Below are 21,502 nucleotides of genomic sequence, written 5' to 3' on the forward strand. Positions count from 1 at the left end.
ACTTGGCACAGAGGAGACAGGCTTATCTAAAGACGTGCAAAGTATTTGTGCAACACACACTTGTAGCAGGGATTCCGTTCTCCTACAGAACTGTGCATAGAGATTTGGAACCTCAGTGAATTAGGGTGTGCCAAAACTCACCTTAGTACCCAAAATCCCCTTACCGAGTAGCTACAGTGTCTCATTGGTCATTACACACTCCCAATGTTTAGACAAACCAGAACATGATCTTAGAATACCTCAGGTCACGTGGAATACATGAGCACTCTTTCGTTATATAATCATTTCAAACCAGAACGTGGAGTCAAAGAAGACACGTGAACATTTGAAATATTTATTTACTAATGCAGTGTTCTCAAACGCAGTATCTTAGATAATACAAGCAAACATATTATAAGAAGCAAAGTTATCAGCATAGTTACTAGTCCATAAAAGGCAAAAGGTGACAACATACTAAAATGTTGAAATGAATAAGGGTTAACAACACCTAATTCTCACCCTCCCTAACTAGCATATTATATTATTATCTAAGAAGGTCTCTTTGGGTTTTAGCAGGGCGGCTCCATACCTCAAGATCCTAGTGTGAAGGGATCACATCATCTTCCACCAGCTCTCTGCATGTGAACCGCATCAAGTGTCTATCGTGTGCTCTAAACAAAGCAATATAAAACGCGCCTAAAGCCAGATTTTGGCAGCAGCTGCATTTATGTTATGTCTAGGAAGGTGCGAAGATCAGACCTCGCAACAATACTGTGTCGAGTTATCCTTGAGGCTTCAGCACTCACTGTACAGACATAGTTTACCAAGCAAAGCTGATATCAGAGCAATAACATATTCTCAGGTAAATCACAATGCTCTTCTAGGCTGAAAGCTAAAACATCAATTATGTGTCGTGTGCAGAAGCAGCAAAAGGTAAAATGGCGTTTAAACATTTAATAAGCTCATGCTAACTTAACACAGTATATAGGTAAGCAGTAACTATATGACACACTCACAGTAACACATGCACAGTAACACAAGGAATAAACTACAAAAAAACTGCACTTAGGTTTAGAAAAAAAGAGGGAATATTTATCTGAGTAAAACAAGACCACAACAACAATATTCTAATTAGTAGATATTATTTTTTAAAGATTAAATGTAAATGCAGTCACTAATGGTCAAAAGGTTACTTGAGGTTTCGAGGGACTGGTGTAAATCCAAAGTTCAGGCCGACCGTGATGGAGGGCAGGCTAGTTACAGGACCCACACAGGGCCTGCTGCAAAAGTACCTTGGATGGAGCAAAGCGTCAATGTTGAGGTCTCGATGCATCATCAATCTTTTCCACATAGTTGGGTTGCTGCGTCGTCATTCGCTTTGCTGAGGTGAAGGCAAAGCATCATCATCCAGCAGAGCGTCGTCGGGCCGCACAGGCTGTAGAACCGTTATTGTCGAACAGCCTCTGTGTTGGCATCGACGGGCGATGCGTCGGTTCCGATCTGCGTAAAATAACAATGCATCGGTTTTGTAGGAAAACAGCTTTAGAACCCACCGCTGAGGCCCAGAACTTAACGAGGGCACCTCAGGTAAGGGTAGGACTCACAGGATTCAGAGTGCAACACCAAAATTGCAGGAAGTCTTTTGTGTTCCTGAGACTTCAGAAAACAGGAGGCAACCCCTTGGAGATCACTTGGAGGGAAGGCAGAGTCCAGCTGTCCTTTAGTAGAGTAAGGGAGCAGCAGGCAGCTGGGCAACACGCAGAAAAGCAGTCCTTCAAGAAAGGCAGTCCTGTTGAGTCCCTTTAGCAGCACAGCAGTCTTTCTGACAGAGGCTCAGTTCAAGATCAAGATATATCTGATTTTAGGCGGTGAGAGACCCAGTACTTGTACCACAAAGTGCCTTTGATGTAAGTGATGACTTCAAAGCAGCTCTTGGAACTGCACAATGATGTCTTTCAACAAAGTCCTGTCTGCCAGACTATCTGTAGGGGGTACATCAGTGCTTTGTGTGTGGACAGGACACTAACTATTGAAGTGTCATTGTCAGCCCCTCCTATTCCTACCTGCCGGGGACGACCCATCAGAATGCAGATGAGCCTCACCTTCATGTGTTTGTGGCCGTATAGATGAATGCACAAAGTGTAGCTGTTAGCCTCATTTAGATGTGTATTGAGATAGGCTGTCTGGCACATAGAGCAGTAAGTGCGGAGAAATGTCCACTTCCTAAAAGTGGCATTTCTAAAACTTTAATTTTAAATCCAACTTTAGCATTTCAAAGATATGAAACATGAAAACGCTACTACTCTCTGATCAGGAATTACAACTTAAAAGTGTTTTAAGTAATCTGCAATGCTGGCCTGTTAGAGGGGTAGGGCTCACAGTAGTGAAAAACAAAATAGTTTGTTTGTCACTACCAGGACATGCAAAACATAAAAATACATGTCCTACCTTTTGTTTACATGGCAACCTGCCCTTAGGGTTACTTTGGGCCTACCTTAGGTGTGACTGCTATGTAATAAAAGGGGAAGTTAAGGTTTGGCAAGTAGTTTTAAATACCAAGTTAGAGTGGCAGTAAACTGCACACTCAGGCACTGCATGGTCAGGCCTGAAACAGGTTTGAAGGCTACTTCTGTGGGTGACAAGGTACAAAGTGCCTATTTTAAGAAATCCTCACAAGGCTTGCCAATGCGAAGCCCTAATTATTTCACGGTGTTCCATTTACTCCTGTATTAAAGTCTTCGCTTCACTGGTTTAAGTTTTACCTGCCCTTCTAAGTAACTTATCTATCTGCCCTTTTACATGATTTAATAGAATAATTAGAATAATAGTCCTTTACTGTGCACTATTAACCAGTTTCCTCTCTGCTATGTCTACGAACTTAAAAAATCTTCCAGTTAATTGTAAAGCTTCTCCCTGCAAGGAGGTTATTACTGCTTGACGGCATGTTTGTATTGCTTGGCGATTAAAGTCCTGATTTAACAGACTTCTACGTTCGGCTGATAAAGCTGGGCAACTACAAACCATATGGCAAATATCTTCTCTCTTGTAGTTGCAGATGGTATTTTCCCTACTTTTCACTCGGTCCATAATCCCTTGAAGTCCTAGAAGCTGCCTGATTAAAGTCGTCATACAGCACCACCATTTGAGACCAACCCACATAGAGTGTGAATCCAGTCCTGGTTTTCCCAGTTCCTCCAAAGTGGTTATCATTCATCATATATGTTATACCTTTGTACAGGTACGTAGGGACATCAGGGGGTTCTCTGTGGGTCTGAGTACTCAGAACTTTACAATCTAAGGAGCATTTCGGTCTCAGTGTTGTAATGGCGTTTATGCTTCTACTGCTAACATCTGACTTGGTATTGCAGTGCATGTAAGTAACTATTTTCGCTCCTCCGAAGAAACAACTTTCAAAGTTGGTCATTATGAATACACTCGTATCCAAATTGGTCTTTTTTTAATGTATTTTCTTAAATCATAAGAAGATACATTCAAAGGTGGCTCAGAAGATGTGTGTACATATGTGTTGATCATCTACAAGAAAAAAAACAAGTACAAGCAAAACATATTGGTGTTGCTAATGTTTGTTATCAATTGGAGTTAAGAATTTCCTAAATAATGTCGCCAAATAAGTGTTTCCTCTGTCATTGGTGATTAATTAGTGTCTCACTAGAATCCCAACCCTCAGTTTCTAGGATAAATTGTATGCTTTTTCTATAAGTTTGCCGGCTCTACCTCTTGCATGATCCTTTGGCTGCCCTACTGATTCCATTATCTTATTTTTTGTCTCTTACTTCCCTTAGAGCATATTTCCCCTTTCTTCTTATATTGTTATTTAAGAGGCAAAGAAAACCGTCATTACTTCTTTGTGTTAAACTTGGTTCAATCTGCCATATTTCCTTTTTGCAATTTCCTCATATACATAAATTCATTTTATGTACTGCAGTTTGTTCCCAACCAGAATGCACTATATCTTACTTAAATCAGACAAAGTCTTTTCAGGAAAAATTGTGATAAGATTGTGGGATTGGATTCAACATTTGGATTTATCAAAGAAAGTGTACCTCATCAGTTAAAGTCAACGATAATACAGTGTAAGATATAGGTAGTAAACTTCGGGAAAACGATCACTCTTCATTTTTTCCATTATTTCATAACAAATGTAACAACTGAAATACCAAACGGAGATCTAGTGGGTAGTTAGCAAAAACTCAAAATAATATATACTCCTTTAACTTTTGATAGTTCTATCCACATTTACTCACCTGTTTAACTTAATGGTTGTGTAGCCACAAATGGGTTTTATATAGGTGATGACGTTCTCTTCTGTGTTGGTTTTCAGGTTGTTCAATTTATAGAGTATGAAAAAGAATTAGAAAATGCCAAAATATTTATCACAAGAAGTTGAATTAAGCAGGAGACATAATGATATGTAAGTACATGTTCTGTTATTTTACAATTGTTTTTCTTAAAGAAAGTTTCTTCAGATATTGTTATATTACATCTAGCATTTAAAGTTCCAAAGATACAGGTGAATAGAAATGATCCCATTACTGTGAATCAGATAGCCTGAAACCGAATAAACATGTATCATCCGTTGAACACTGTGAAAAGTACCTCTTTTTGCAGTGCTCCCCTTTTTTGTGGACTGATGCTGCTGGTTTTCAACTGCACACAGACGCTCTGTCCAGGCCCCACTCCATGTGTTCTCATCGCTAAAACATGATAGAATTGATTAACTCCTAATTGGTTTATTTAACTTTCCAGTAAGGCCCTAGAATATAGTGCAGGAATATACACCTATTGCATGGAGAGTTAAATGTCAAGTGTAGGCTGCAGCACATGTAGCGACATCCACTAAACTGACAAAGAAAACATGACGTCAGCCTACTTGGGCAGCCTGTCTGCGGCAGCTTTTAAACTTGAAGACAAACCTGTAATAATAACCCTGGTGACAGAAAAGAACCTTACTTCTAAATATCAAATAAGTCACCCCTAAGTAAGCTTTGTAGACACAAGGTAGGGTGCCTAGTATTTCAAAGTGGTACATGTAAATATTTAGTATTGGCATGTACCTTTAGTTGCTAGCCTCCAATGCGATAGCTGCTTCTATGAGTAAAACTAAAGTTCAGCTAAATTAATAGTTTTGCTATCTTTGTTTTGGGAAAAACTACTGGAATGATACAACCACTATTAGAAATCAAATTCACTGGTGGATGTTTAGGAAAAATTATTTACAAAAAAGTTAGACTTTGTTTGCCCGAACCTCCAGAAGTCTAATTAGAATTAGCCTGTCAACAGCTGGCCCCTGTCAGTGCTTCCCATTAATGATGTATGAAAACTGCTCCCAGATCAGAATCAGTGGCTTAGGCTTTTTGGCAGGAAGACCTTGGTTTAAGGTATGTGACTCTTTTCTGCACAGGAATGACAGCTGGGGAGTGCTCGGGAACTTCATTAACTTGAAAGGGTTCATGGGGAGGACTGCCCATTTATAGCTAATTGAGAAGAGAGGCCTAGGGCAGACACATCTGTAGTGCGCTTCGCACCAGCCATGTGAAAGTGGGAGCTGGTCCCAGAACCTTTTTGGCACAGGTGAGGATGAGTGGAATGCTCATTTCCCTAAACACACCCCTGGGTGACACACCAGACACCTCCAAGAACAGACTGGTGCTGCCAAATTGGTTTTGCCTCAGAATAGTGCACTGAGGGTACTTTGCAGTAAGGCAAACAGGATGTGCTATAGAGGGAAATGTTTTGCACTGTCTAGGAGGTATCCCAAACACTAGAAAGTAACTTCTTCAAAGGTTGTACACCACCACGGCTCAGGAGAATGCATCTGGACCTGAAGAAGACTGTACCTAATGTCTGTGACCTGTATAAAGACATGAGGGGCTGGGGCTGCTCCCACCTATGCCCAGGACCAAGAAGAGGACTCCAAGGATCAGTTGGCTGACCTCCTGTGTGGCTTCAGGAGCTGCAAATAGAGTTTTTCTTGAATTGCCAAGCTCACCAGTAGTAACTGGACCTGGACTAGACCCTTCTATTGGCCTCTGCTGGAGTGATTCCTAGCCCCAGCGTGTTGTCTCTAAGGCCCAGGGAACCTGAGAAGAGACTAACAGGGGCTACTCTAGAAAGTCTGAAAAGTTGGGGCCTTGAAAATATTTGGACTTCCAAGACTTCTGAAGCATCAGCAGGACCATGTGGCAAAGGTGTCCAATTTCAATAGCACTTCATCTAGTGGAATACCCACGGTGTCTAAACAAACAGTGTAGCTGGGGCGCCATATTATAAATATTGGTGTGTAGTGAAGGGCGTGGTCTTCTAAACAAGTACATTTTAAGTATGCTTCAAACTGGCGCTATTGTAGTTTTATTTCCATCTGCCCGTTTGATAACACTTAACATGAGCATTAATGAACTCTTTAGAAATGGCACCCATTTGCTGCATACTGCACACATGACTTCTAAGAAGACTACGCCCTTCACTATATGCCGATGTATATTATGGTGGCCCAGCTAGTGTATTCTTTAGACGCCTTAGGGATTACAATAGATGAAGGCTTTTTTTTCCCTGGGAGCCTGGTAAGCGCTGTATTAATAGTATATCCTGGTTTTCACTAAAACCGCAGTGCAAAGGTTTTATTTGGATCTCATCTTCAGCTACACAGCCAACCATCTCTTTCTCATCTCTGTGGATTCTAAATAAGATTTCTCACACCGATTTGAAGTGACTTTTCGCCACTCTACATGTGGTTGCTTTGAATGCTGCCTCCTCCAATTCGCCATTGTGTACAGCAAAGTGGCCCGTCTGAGTGACCTCTTGGATGCCATTAAGACGCACTTGATGAGTAATCTCTTTCAATCCGTCCTCTGCGAATCACCTCCAGAGAGTTTACTGCTGTTTTTTCTGGTTCAATTTATTAATGACGCATGCCGAGGTGTAACCTGGAATAGTTAAACCCTTTTGTGCCTTTTATGCCACAAAGATAGAGCTCACATAGGGTAAGAGAATTCAACTAATCTCTTTTATAGAAAAAGATAACATCTGTTTAAATGTTTGGAGAGATGGCTATCCGTTACTAAATAGAAGTATGTTCCACGTCATTTTTCCATTCATAATTTAAGAATCTATATACAATAAGGATCCAACCACAGGGAACCCTTGGCCTAATGACATACCCGAATAGATGATGCTGTCCCACACAATGCAAAAGAACAGTAATGGTTTTGGCTCTAATAGGTAAGGCTGAGCCTTTTATCAAAGAACAACAACAGAACTGCCAATACCGATGCTTTATTCACATCTAATTCAAAACGGCGCAGGAAAAATATATCTATGTAGGATCATCACTGATTAATAGTTTTTAATTTCAAAAAGATTCTAGACAATTTTTTTTTTTTCGTAACCAATCTTTTCTGTACAAAAAATACACAACACCACAATATCTTTAAAACAAACACTCGAGAAAAATAGAACAATGACTGGCCTCAAGTTGGGATTATCTCATCATACACATTCATACCAAATTCAACCATACATCATTCCACATTCAAACCCAAGTCACATACCACACACCAAACCCTTGGTTAGCTGCCAAATTCTTATTTCTTTTAATTACAAAAACCAAGAGCCCTACGCCAAACAAAGAACAATTTTGCATCTGAAATTAGATGTGTACCAAATCTCTATATATAAAAACGAATGTATGTCTGTCTGTCTGTCTGTTTGTCCTTTATGCATTACTACACCATTCATCCGATCGCCATAAAGTTGTTGAGTACAATCCCGCGAAGGTTTCTGGCATAACATTTTTTTAAATATCGGCCCCCCAGGGACCTCATAATCTTTCGAATACTGAATTTTTCCATTTACGTAATACCAGGCAAAGCGACAACGTATAAGTCCATCAATACTGTGATGAATCAAGACGAAGTTGACAATTACCCAACGGAATTCATGAATTCACTGGATTTGCCAGTTATGCCACCGCACATTTTAACATTGAAAATTGGCGTGCCGATCATTCTTCTCCGAAACATCAACCCACCACGACTTTGCAACGGTACAAGACTTTCGGTGAAAAAGATGATGAACAATGTCATCGAAGCTACAATTTTGAATGGGAAATTCAAGGGGGAAGATGTACTGTTGCCGCATATTCCAATGATCCCAAAAGATATGCCTTTTGAATTCAAACGTTCACAGTTTCCGTTGCGACTCGCTTTTGCAATGACCATCAACAAAGCACAAGGACAATCGCTGCAAGTGTGTGGACTAGATTTGGAGAATCCTTGCTTCTCACATGGACAACTGTATGTGGCCAGCTCACGCGTCGGAAAACCTTCTGATTTATTCGTGTACGCACCAGACGGAAAAACTAAAAATATTGTGTATCCACAAGCACTCGAATAAATCATTAGAATTAAAACGACACTTTGAAATGTTTTCCATATTAAAATGAATACGTTTCAATAAAAATGACCCAATGCAAATTGAATGTTATCATAACGAGTTTCCTTGTATTTTCTTTCTTCTGAGATCGCAGCAACGCGCGACGGGTAAGCTAGTATAATAATAAAAAGCTTTGCAGATCACACATAAGAATTTTAGAGGTGCACAAGACAAAAAACCTTTAAGGGGTACATTTGTTTGGCAATTCTAAAAAGGGTCTACGCGTTTCAAACCCACTTCAATCAGGGGTTCTCTTCAGGACCAAACAACGTTTCCTTAATTCACCAATCAATGGAATCCAAAAGTTATTGAAATATCGCCGTGCAGGCTCATGATGGTGTTTATCACGAAGGAAAATCTTTATGGGTGCTGGAGGAGAAGGAAAGGACTTCAAATATTTGACAGTGCCTAATAGCGGCTTGGTGCTGTAGTCCTCTGTTACGCCGATTTGGCGTTTCTTTTAATTCAATTTGTTGCACGCTCTCCTCTTAGTTCGGAGGGATACTTGACTTCACTATGCCTCAATTAACCGGAAATTCAGTGAAAAAACCACAATGAGCATGAACATGGTGTAGCTCATATGATCAAATTCAGCAGTCATGAGATTGCGGATACTTCCACCTTAGGGAAGCTGAGCAGGAATACTGCCCCTGTGGTGTTTGCTGTCTGGCGTTGGCCTGCAGTGGCTACTTGCTGCCAAGGAAAGGAGAAAAGGACTTTGCTGTTTACTTTGTCACCTGCTTGAGGAAAAGATCTCCAAGGACTTGAAACTGAGCTTGCCTCCTTTTCTGAAGTCTCAGGCATACAAAGACTTCACCACCAGCTCCACTGAACTTCCTTGCTGGGAGTTCTGTTCTCCGAGAGGTGCCTGCTGTTGTTTTGGACCTCTAGAGAACTGTTTTCTGCTAGGAGCTGGAAAATCAACGCAGCATCGAAGAAGCGTGACACATCCGTACCTCTTTCTGACGCATCGCTGAAGAAAACGTTGCAGTGCCTGCCGCGGCTCGAGAAATCGGTTCACGATGCATCAAATGCAACGGTGTCCGAATTTCGAGATCACTGCACCGAATCCGATGAAAGCCCTGCTGTGCGGTTGCAAGGATCCACCCATCGTCCCGGATTGTCGCATCGTTAGGGGACGCAGTAAGACACAGATGCATCAACTCCCCACGCAGTATGAAATCGCATCAACTCCTCTCTGGTAAGGAACAGACACCTCAACTCCCCTGCGCTGCAGTAAGTAACCGACGCATCACCTCCCCCCAGGGCAAGGAACCGATGAATCTCCTTCCCTGGTGTAAGGAACAGATGCATGACCTTCCCTGCGGCCCGTTTTGTTTGTTTGGGTGTTTGGATGGCCCATCCAAGGTACTTTGTTTGAAAAGTGTGACATCTAAAAGTAATATTTTTATTACTGTATTGTGGGTTTTTTGTCATTTGGTCTTGTTTTGGTTGAGATAAAGATTACTTATTTTTCAAAACTTGTGTGGTGTTCATTTGTAGTGTTTTCACTGTATTACTGTATGTGTTCACAAATGCTTGACACACTGCCTCTGAGATAAGCCTGACTGTTCGTGCCAAACTACCAAGGGGGTGAGCAGGGTTTATTTTAGAAGTGTATCCCCCTAATCTGACTAGAAGCAAGGGTCCCTATTTGGACAAAGGTACCTGCCTCTGCCAACTAAAGGCCCCCATTTCTAACAGTCTCACATTGTTGGACAGAGTTAGCAATGTTGGTATTACTCCTTGTTGCCAGCTGGGAAGCGTGAAAGTGGGAAGCAGCGATTGAGGGGGCAGGCCGCGAGGGACAAGCAGTGGCTGGGACACAGAGGGAAAAGGCGCAATAAGCAAGAGAGAACAACAGTGAAAAGAAGCAAAGAAAAGCGAAGGAAAATGAAACGGAGGGAAAAAGAGATCAGGAGGCAGAGAAACAGTGGGCAGAGCAGAGCTCTCCTTTGGACACCAGGGATGAGACACACATGGGTGCCTGTGGGTGGAGGAGGGCCTCGAACTTGGACCAGCAAGGATCAGGGGCAGCAGTTAACTAGGCAGAGCTGTGATAGAAGGGAAGCAATTCTCTGACAAGGTCAGTGAGATTGCTCCCTTCACTGTCCACCAGGCACCATAAATTGTGTAAGGGGAGGGCTGGACAGCTGGGAGGTGGGAAAGGGGGGCACAGAGGGAAAAGGCGCAAACAGTCATGGTGGCCACCAAAGCTGCACCAGGCCCTATGGGAGGTCAAGCCAGGATGGTTGTGTCAGAGTGGATAAAGGAGGCGCTATAGTCGTCATGAACACGACTTATTATGAAGCACAAGTTGAAGCTCATATCACTGACAAACAAACGTATGCTAGACTTGATGCTAACCCTACCGAAAAATGTATGGATTTGTTGAAGCACACTGTCAATAAGGCTGTAGAGAAAGGTGTGATCAATGAAAAAGTTTAGAGATTTCTCATACATAACAATCCTAAAATTCCATCAATGTATATTCTACCAAAAATACACAAAGACTCACAGAACCCACAGTTTCGACCTATAGTGTCCACCAAAGGTAGTATGCATGAACCGATAGGAACATTTCTATATCTCTATCTCCAACCAAGTGTGAGAAAAATGAGCACATACATAAGGGACACAAATGAATTTCTAACTAAAATCAATCAGATCTCATTTACTGAGGAAAAACATATTCTACTATGTATAGTTGATGTTAAATCCTTGTACACTTCAATTCCCCACCAGTTGGGCATTGAAGCAATTGAACATACACTCCTTCAAACTGATCTGAATTTGGACTTACACATTTTTCTGATGGAACTTTTACATTTTATCCTATATCAAAATTAATTTAGATGGAAGTGAAAAAGTGAAAAATATCTTTATTGTCTAGTTAGTTAAAACCATCACACTATTCCAATACATAAAATACGTTTTATCCACACAGTAAAATACCCCAGTTTCTTTGAATTAAAAAGAGAGAAAGAGAAAATAGTATAGGCAGATGATACACCACCGTCTTTGTTCAATACTTTAAAATTTGATTCATTATTTCTATTTACAACATTATGACTGTTAAAAGACAGGGAGAGTCCGCTAAACAATATTGTGGGCTGTATCACTGTTTCATTAATTTCTCATAACAGATTACAAATGTTATCAATAGGCAGATTAGTTGCGGGTCCTTTGGGTCCAGGCATGTTAATATTGCCGATCTGCAGGTGCGGATGCCTCTTTCATTAAACTGTCTCCTCAACAGATGATGGCGGTGGGACCCTAAGGCTGGGCAGATATATATTAGAGGTATGAAGTCCTGTATTGATGACCAACATAGGCTGCATGCTTTTGAGCCCTGGTACTTCCAGCTGGGGAGGTCGGCGTTGGGAAGCAACTTCCCCATGCGCAGTTCTAAGAACTTAGATTTTAAATGAGGGGAAAAGACAAGGCCCAGGTATGTCGCTGGCTCGGGCTTAGCGTAGGAATGTAATACCATTTAGATGGAAGGACCAATGGTACCTCCAACTAACTGGTATCTCAATGGGCAATTGTGCAGCACCCGCATATGCAAATCTTTTTTTGAGCAAATTTGAAGAGGAAAACATCTTATCTATATCCCTCGTGGAAATCTCACATCAAACTATTTTTAAGATACATTGACAGTATCTTTATCCTATGGAATGGGTCTGAGTCAGAACTGTCTAATGCTTTCAGAAAATTGAATGACGTTAAGGAAAGACTACAATTTACCCATGAAATACAGGAACATCATATCACTTTTTTGGATGATAAGATCAACAAAACCCAATTTGGATTGGAAACTGATACATGGGGAAAAAAGACGGACAGGAATAACACACTTCACTACAATAGTTTTCATCAACAATCATTGAAACGTCATCTCCCATACAACTGCTCAGAGTCAAGAGAACTATATCCAACCTCAATATATCTAATGAACGCATGGAAAACATGCTACAAAGATTTGCAGATCGTGGTTATCCAAAATCAGTATTAAATCAAGCTAAACTTCGGTGTAACCTAAAATCTCGCAGAGATTTACTCACAAGCTTGATTACCACCACACAAAACCGCATGGTGATCGTATCGAAATTTGCCACCATGAGTGGCCCATATAAGAGAATCATCAAGCGACATTGGCCAATCTTAACTTTGGAACCTGACTTCAAACTAGTCTTTGCGAAAAATCCTATCTTTGCTTATAAGAGTGGAAAAGACTTGGGTGAAATTTTGACATGTCCCACTAAGCACATTAAACTACCTAAACCAAAAGGAACAATTCCATGCCATAATTGTAATAACTGTCACAATATAATTCCGGGGCCGACTGTCATACATCCGAGAATGGGCACTAAAGTTAGATTGAAGGTCACTGCTAGGTGTGACACCACAAATGTAATTTACTTACTGAAGTGTCCGTGTGGCAACATTTATGTTGGTTAAATCTGAAAGAAAAACAAAAATCAGGATCAATGAACATAAAAGTAACATAAGAACAAAGAATATGGAATCTGTTGTCACTGTTCATTTCCTAGAACAGAACCACAATATTAGCCAATTGAAATTTCTTGTTCTAGAAGTTGTTGAAAAAAAGTAAGGTAGAGATAACCACAATCATGTACTGCAAAGAGAACACTTTTGGATTAGACACCTGGATGCACTTAAACCTCACAGGATGAATGACAGAATGGAATTTCAATGCTACCTATAATTATCATCTCCGTTGATTGATTGACTGACAGTTTTATAACCCAACACATTGACTAACGTTCACATGGACATTTTACATTATTGGTAGTTTTGTGGTGATTCTGTTTATACATTAGCAATGACTCTACTCATTACTGTTTACATTTGGGTAAATGTATACCATATTACTATTTGCTTTATTTCACAGAATCGTTTTGCAGTTTTAATTGTTATTTCACTATTGTTAACCCTTCTCACAACTACAAGATATTTGTCTTAATCTTATTATTTGTTTTAGCGCTCAGTACTTTTTGCTTTACAGTTCTAATAGTTATTTCACCATTGTTGATTTATTTTAGTTTTTGCCTTTTACCGCATATTCCAATATGGCCACTGGTGTGACTTTCTATTTGGTAGTCTTTGGCTGTAGTCCTATTACTCTTTCTTAACTTGAACAGCCAGGGATAAGAGGAACATACACACACTGCGCTTTATTTGTTACTAACACTAACAGCACACCGCCTTGGTGAGTTTAACGAATAAACCGAGAAACACACTGCTTTCGACGATTGAGTAAGTACAATTAGCATGATACTTGTTGGACAGCGGGTTTTGATGGCATGCTGGAGCACTTAATTCTCTCGCTAAACACTTGAGGCTCTTGTTACCTCGCCTATTGGGAGCACTACTTTTTCCGTATAAACATGCGATTACTTATGGTTATTCACAACTCATAAGTTCATTTACAGACACGCATGCATTTATTTTGTTTTTTATTTACTACTGTTGTCTTGCTTCAAGATGGGTGCTCTTCATTTTGACTATCTCTTCACGCTCTTGACCGGAGAGCTATACCCCAGGAGCACATCAAAATACATTTGATTGTTGAACATACTTTATTGAACTTCATTTGCATTGAATTTGGCTGTGTGCCTACATTAACTTTGTGGACATTCAAGATTATCTCATTGGGCATGACAGGCATAACTTTGGGCAAGAAATCAGTTGATCCTTGGGAAGAGATCGAAGCCTTATCAGAATAAGAGTCTTGTGGTTCCTCCTCGTTGCCAGCCGAGGGTGGAGCCAAGCCCCCAACATTTAAGGCAGCCATTTTGTCCACCCCCTGCTGGTGCATATGTCTCACCAGCGATTGAGAGGGGTCAACTGCCCGGCCATTCTTGACCTGTTTCTGAGGACATTATCTGTTATGTTATGTTATGTTATGTTATTATTATTTTTAATGCGCACAGATGCTCCAGCGAATGAGCGTCCTGGCGCAGGGAAAGGTGGACATAACACAACACTAAAAACCAGAAACAAAGAAGAAACAGGAGTGATTGAAACAAAAAAATTAAAACAGACAGATCGCGTGTCCCTTGAAGAAGCATCTCCCCCTTGTTGAGGGTAAGTGGTCCATCCATTCCAAAGCGCATGCGGTGATGTGAAGAAGTGTATTGAATTGCCTGTGGTATCCCGCGGACTGGCTGGAAACATCATAGCATATGTTAGACCCAGCGGGCCAAGGATTTTTTGGGCATCTATGAAAGAGGCTCTTTGCTTCTGGGCCTCTCTCGTGAAATCAGGGAAGAGCATTGCTCTGTGATTGTCAACCATGATATCCCCCAGAGTCTGGCTTAGTACAGGGTATGATGCTGGTCTCAATAGTGTAAGAACTTTGCCACTATTGGCCACGGAGCCACTGCAGGTAATGTGGGCCGTGTAGGGACACAAAGAGCACATTCTAGCACATGATAGAGAGAGCGGAACCCTCTGGGGTCACCTTCTCCCTAGGCCACTCCAAGAAGGCAAGCATGTTTGCTGCGGATCATTCAATGCTCTCCGGGAGGCCAATAATTCAAATGTTATTTCACCATGCCCTATTTTCAGCATCTTCAGCCCTGGTTTCTAAGGTGGTGGTTCTGGCCTCCGTAGTGGACATCCAGACCTGGATCAAAGCCAGCCCCGGGGTAAGGTCATCTACAGCATGCTCGGTGGACGTGACCCACTCGGCTTGTCGCTGCTGGTCATCATGTAGCATGCCCATGTCCGCCGCCATGGTATCTATCTCATGTTTGAGTGCTTCCTTGGAGGCGGCCAAGGCCTACAAGATTGTGGTCAATGTGTGTTCCGACTGTGCAGCTCCTGAGACCTCCAGGGCAGGTGCAGATCCTACCAGGTCTTGCAGTGTCAGCACCTGTGAGGTGCATGAGTCAGTTGGCTCCCTTCTCTGGGTAATTTTACCCATGGCGGTGATCCCATAGGGCAGATGCAGAGGTTCACTTCCCAATTAGTCAGGAATACAACTTGTGCAGGGGTAGGAGCAGCCGCCGCCGTAGCAGCACTGTGGGCGAAGAAAAGATGGGATCCAGTGTCAGAAGGGTCTGCAGCTCAGCCATGCCAGGTAATGATTGCTGTACATGTGGAGTCAGGTTTTAAGTAATTGTGCGCTTTTGAACCATGCACCCTGGGGGATCCAGGGTCCCACAACAAGCTCAACAGGGGCTGGGGCTGGCTCAGTCTCGTCCCCTGATCAAACAACGGCCCCAATTTCACAGACACCGCAGTCAGCAGTGACGAGAGGGTGGGGCCGCAAGTAGGAACTCCCTGTGCAGTGCTGCCCACCCAGGGTCAGCCATCACTAACCTTCAGAAATGGAGGGAGCCACCCAAATTTGCTAACATCTAGTCTACTTGGCCTCAGGGAATGTTTTAGACCAGCTTGCAGAGGATTCCAGGAGATGGCCCCTGTCAGGCACGGCCCCCTAGAAGCAACACCCAGCCACCAACACAGATGCAGCGGGCCCCTCCAGGGCCATCGGGGAGCTGTAGGAGGTAGCAGCCAATGCCAGTGCAGGATCCCACCGCATGCCGGTGCACCAGAGGCTGCAGGGCCACCGCGTGCACCCCAGGAGTCAAATTCAATTCCGCATGTCTGTTGGCACTTTCCAGCGATGGCCCACTCATCCTGACGGTCTGGAGAAGAGGTCCCGGGTCTCAGCTGCAACAATAGGGAGGGCATCAGCCCCTGAACTCAGAGGCCTCGGTTTCTCGCCACGCCACTGCTCCTCGAGCCCCAGGCCCCCAAGTAGCCATGGCTTACTGTGCTCTCACTCCTTATCTCCCAGCTACAAAAGTCCAGCTCATTTCCGCCATCCCAGGCAGGCAGCGTCGCAGCACTAATGACCTTTTTGAGCCAGCTGCAGCACCGCTGGACAGAGGAGCAAGCAAGCACCAGGCCCTGCCACAGTCAGGCTGGGGCCACAGCAGTATCCTGAGCAGCGCAAGCTCACCTCACAGTCCCTCTGGGCCACCGCCAGGTCCCGCAGCCATCAACTCGCAGGGCTCGGCCTCCAGCTCTTGGGCCCTGCTGATGCACACCAGGCCGCAGCTCCACCACCTCAGGTCATATCGGCCCTCAGTCTCTCGGGCTGGAGCCTCTTGCAGCAGGGCTCAGCCCCCACGATACACCCAGATGATTGGGTGCTGCGGTCCAGTGCAGCCAGAAGGCCAGCTTCCAACAGGGGCCCTCCACTTTAATGCTCAGACCAGTGAGGGACCATTATACTTACTGGGGTTGTCCCTCAGAACTTGGGCATGCAGTGTTACAAACTAGGAGTTCCATTGGTTGTCATAAATATAAAAATATATATTTTTATAGGGGTCTAGCTATGGTCACCCTATTGAATGAAGTCTGGATATCTACAACACGACACAGACACAACTTTTTGATAGAAACATATATTGAATAGTCATGTATCTAATCTTTGGATAAACTTTTGATTTACACATTTTTAAGTTTATCCAAATATTAGATATATGTCTATTCAATATATCTTTCTACCTAAAAGTTGTGTCACTGTCGTGTTGTTGTGGATAAACAGACTTCATTGTTGTAAAAGGTTGACCATAACTTGGCCCTTATAAAAATGCAATTCTTTAGAATTGTGACACCCTGCCCAATGAGCAAGGCAGACCGACATCTTGCATGCAATGGTGCTGCGTGCCAGCCATAGTTACCCCAGGAATTTTGGTGCCAGCTTGATTTTCTGCAACTTCAGCGGAACTCAATCATTCCAGGGCCCCCAAACGCCAATAATGGGAGCCAGATGCTGCGGATGGAGGTCAGAATGCCTCCAGATGGCAGAGTTCAGCCAGGAGCCCCTCAGTCCATGTCCTGCTCCATCGGAGCCAAGCCACGCCCCCACCCATCTACATACATCGGCATTCTGAAGGGCTTTTCTAGGCATGAAGGGAGGAAGGGGCTAACACATACACTTCAATAGGTAGTGGTCTGACCCAACACAAAGGACTGATACGCTGCTGGACCACTGCTTTGCTGAACTCTGCCTTGCTGTGCTCTTGCCTTGCTGAGCTGCCCTGCTGCCTGCTCTTTGATCGACTGGGTGAGACGGACTGGGCCCACATCACTTGAACAAAGAGTGACTCCAAGGGCTTGCTGGCTTGCCTCATTTTTTCAAGTCTCAGGGATATCAAAGGCTTGAACCACCTGCATCTGGACTCTACAAGACGTGAGTCTGCCCTGCTAAGTGGTGCCATCCCAGTTCTGGACCCTTGGAAGAGAGACCCTATGATGCTTGACAACCCACACTCTCACATCTGCATTGTATTCAGTGCCTCACTGCCGAAGTGTGGGTCAGAACTAGCACACTCGCCGTTGAGTTTATTGGACTCAGTGCATCCCTGCTGTTACGTGGAACTCCTCTAAGCATCTCGTCCACAGTGTGATCTTCACAGCCTCGTAGCGACAACATCGTCCGTATCAAAGTTACTTCTGTTAAGCTGACCCACAGAGGCCCTGTTGCTGATCTGCGCTCCCTCACGGTCAGCCTGAACTCATGACTTTGTCCTAGCCTAGTGCGACCCGATAATTCACGTAAGCACTTATTGTCTCTAAGCACTCTTCTGACTTTTGGATTCCGGATAGCTTCATACTTCAACAACTACTACAAAGATTCTTAGCGTTTGATCTTGTTTTTATTTATAAAATCATACTTTCTTTTTTATAAACTGTTGTGAAGTCTTTTTGTGGTGTTTTCACTGTTTTACTGTTTAAGTGTTGCACAAATACTTTATGAATACGCTAGAAGTATAACTGTTCCTTAAGAAGAAAGTGTGTCAGGATGGATGATGGTGAAGGGGGAACATCCTTATTAGAAAGTGGTGCCCTCACACACTCATGAGGGTGTCATGCTTCACCATAGAGCTTAGCTCCTCGTGGAGTTGATGCTGCAATACCCCACGGGCATCGCAAGACTGCTCTTTGGCGGAGACCTTTTCAATAAATCAGGGGTCCTCTTGGTATGAATAAAAATGTGTGTGTAGGTTGTGTTCCAAATCATGACTAACAACAATCTATCAATATGAGTAGGTCCAATACTTTACACATTGCCTCTTAAGTTAAGCTTGATTGCTCTGTGCCGAGTTACCACAGGGTGAGCACAGGATAAATTAGGTTGTCTAATGACTTACCATGACTAGACTTGGGGCTCCTGCTTGGACAGTTTACATACTCTGCCAACCAGAAACCCCATTTCTAACTCTCAGCCTCTTAGACCCTAAATTTAACAGAGCTTAAAAAAGCTCCCTGTTATTTAAATACTCCTGGGACCTCCAATGATGCATAGAACAGGCAGTTGCTTGACAGAGTCAGTTCTTTTAATCGATATGGGAAATCAACGAAAAATCCAGTCTTATATCTCTTGTGGCAGAGGCACTCGGTGCTGGGGAAAGGGGAGGCTCATTTATGGCTTTAGTGAAGATTCCTGTAATGCAGAGCCAGGACTACAGGTAGGGGACTGTTTCTTCCTTTTTATTAGCAGTTCTCTGTGTATTTGTGTGGCGGTATAGCGGGGCGTGCTGGACTTATCCATGGAAGTGAACATCGTGGCTGTTGTAGAAGCAATAAAGCCCTTCTCTGTTGTGTGTAAGGACTGTGTTCACTCTTTTCCACAATAGGACTTTTGCCGCTTGGTGTGTTGGGTAAGAATAGGCTGTCCTTTCTCTTGTATGCTGTTCTTTTTCTTCGGCTGTGTGAGTGTGCTCTGGTTTAGTGTCTTAATAATTTTGAGATTATCGAGTACGATGAGACAAAGCATCATGGGTAACTTGCCTTGTGCGCTTAAATGCACGGAGGTGTGTAGTGTCTCTTCAGGATTTCTTACAGTTTTCCTTTGTGTGCATTGTATAGGAAGAAACATGTTTAGTGATTGTCTTCCTGTGTGTTTGTATAGGTGTATAGTTTGACGTCCATCTCTTTCAAGGTGACAATGTCTATGTGGGTCATGCCATAGCTCAGGATGTCTGTGTGGGCAATGCTATAGCTCAGGATGTCTATGTGGGTCATGCCGTAGCTCAGGATGTCTGTGTGGGTAATGCCGTAGAGCAGGATGTCTGTGTGAGTCATGCCCTAGTGCAGGATTTCGGTATGGGTCATGCCATAGCTCAGGATGTCTGTGTGGGTAATGTGTTGCTCATGATGTCTGTGTGGGTAATGCCATAGATCAGGATGTATGTGTGGGTAATTCCATAGTGAAGGATGTCAGTGTGGGTAATGCGTAGCTCAGGATGTCTGTCAGTCATGCCATAGTGCAGGATGTCTGTGTGGTTAATGCCATAGCACAAGATGTCTGTGTGGGTAATGCTGTAACATAGGATGTCTGTGTGGGTCCCGCCATAGCGCAGGATGTCTGTTTGGGTAATGCGTAGCTCAGGATGTCTGTGTGGGTCACGCCCTAGCGCAGGATGTCTGTGTGGGTAATGCGTAGCTCAGGATGTCTGTGTGGGTCATGCCTTAGCGCGGGTCTGGTACTTGGCCAGACCAGCTGCGCCTTAGCCTCTCAGACCTGCTGCTAGTGGAGGGTCTTATTGCTTGTGCAACCTAATGGTGTAAATCAATACTCTATTTACAAGTGTGCGTGTGGAGACAATCCAATAGCCACTGCGGAAAAAAACATTTGTATATAGGTTGTATATAGGTTATGCCAGATACCATTTTGGTACAAGTCTGACAAATGCTGTTATTTATTCAGGAGAATATTAGAGAATGGTTTGACACAGAAACGAATTAACTGTTTTCTGATGTATGTTCACTTCATAGATTGTCTCAAAGAGTTGTACTACTTCAGCAGATGGAAAGCCAGCTCGAAAACGTCAAGGCTGAATCGGAATCTTGTAGGGAAGCACATGCTGCAGCACGTATCAGAAATCAGACGCTTATAAATGTACGTATATTTAAAGTAAATCCAATGATCTTTCCGACTTGTGAGTTTTATAGGCAGAACAGGGACACTAGTAAGGTTTATTCACCTCCTCAGCATTGACATTCGTTCTTGTTACCAGCATGTGTTGATCCTGTTAAGAAACGAACGTCATTGTCTATGAAATACTGTAACTACAGAATTCACCACAATCAAGTTAATAAAAGTCACAGTCTGGAGACCTGTTTCAGAATAAACATCAACTGGCCTGCCCAGTGTCACTCATCTTGTTTTAAAGTGACACATTTTGCAAACTTTCCTGCGTCTGAAACTGATCACACCTATCGAGTTTCAACATGCCATATTTCTTTAAGCATTTCAGCTTGTTGAGTTTTAGACACTGTATCCTGGCCTCACTCAAACGAGCTTAATGCTGACCAATAACTGACCATGTTGCCTCACCTTACACGAGTGACTTACCATGATTTTAACAGAGTGCAGCTGTCAGTGTTGTAATCACTATGTAGCCTCAGCCTGGTGTAACTGCTTACTTCAGTACATTTCCCTTCCTTCCAGCACTATTGACGTTTGTTTGAACTTTATGCAATGTGGTATTAGAATGCGTTTGACATTGGAAACAGTATATGGCAGGGGTGGAGGAAGGATCAAGATTGGGTGAGATCTACGCCTTTATCTGCTCTGCTGGAGCTAAAATGTTCTACAGAGCCAGAGTAGGGTGAAGTTGAGGAGGATCACCTCTTGAATGTCGGACTCTTCCGCCCTCTCATGCAAGATGCTTCGGTAAATTTAAATTTGAAAGTTCGATGACCCTGCTGGGAAAGGAAATGGGCTCTTAATCCTAGAGCAGCATTCAAATATCCCGGTCTGCTTTCCGAAAGACATTTTGAAAGCATTCTCTCAGATATTGGAAAACATGTGTCCTTTTCTGCCGTAGTGTACATTTGAGTAACAAAGAGAGAGCTCTGAAAATTGAGCGCTTGGATTTCATTATTCCCTCTTATACCAATATCTGGTTTCAGACATCTGCATTTTCAGCATTTTTTTCATTCCTTCAAGAAGCCCACTGACTTGACTGTTTACTGAAGTTTTTTTATCAAGAATATTATGTTAATATGCGCTTGGCAAATG

At 43.0% G+C, this 21,502-nt stretch overlaps 1 protein-coding gene across 2 annotated transcripts in view; it reads left to right on the top strand.

The window, feature by feature from the left end:
- The window catches only part of CEP15 (centrosomal protein 15), a 97,703-nt gene that overhangs the window by 38,571 nt on the left and 37,630 nt on the right, over positions 1 to 21,502 (top strand). The window contains exons 2-4 of one of the 2 annotated variants that reach the window (XM_078661524.1): positions 3,029 to 3,217; positions 4,322 to 4,411; positions 20,254 to 20,377. In XM_078661524.1, the coding sequence (XP_078517650.1) occupies positions 4,359 to 4,411; positions 20,254 to 20,377 (177 nt within the window). In that variant the 5' untranslated portion in view covers positions 3,029 to 3,217; positions 4,322 to 4,358. The remainder of the gene's footprint in view (positions 1 to 3,028; positions 3,218 to 4,321; positions 4,412 to 20,253; positions 20,378 to 21,502) is intronic. The other variant, XM_078661523.1, reaches the window with a different exon arrangement.

The sequence above is a fragment of the Lissotriton helveticus genome, chromosome 9 (assembly GCF_964261635.1).
Source record: "Lissotriton helveticus chromosome 9, aLisHel1.1, whole genome shotgun sequence".
Lineage (NCBI taxonomy): Eukaryota > Metazoa > Chordata > Amphibia > Caudata > Salamandridae > Lissotriton > Lissotriton helveticus.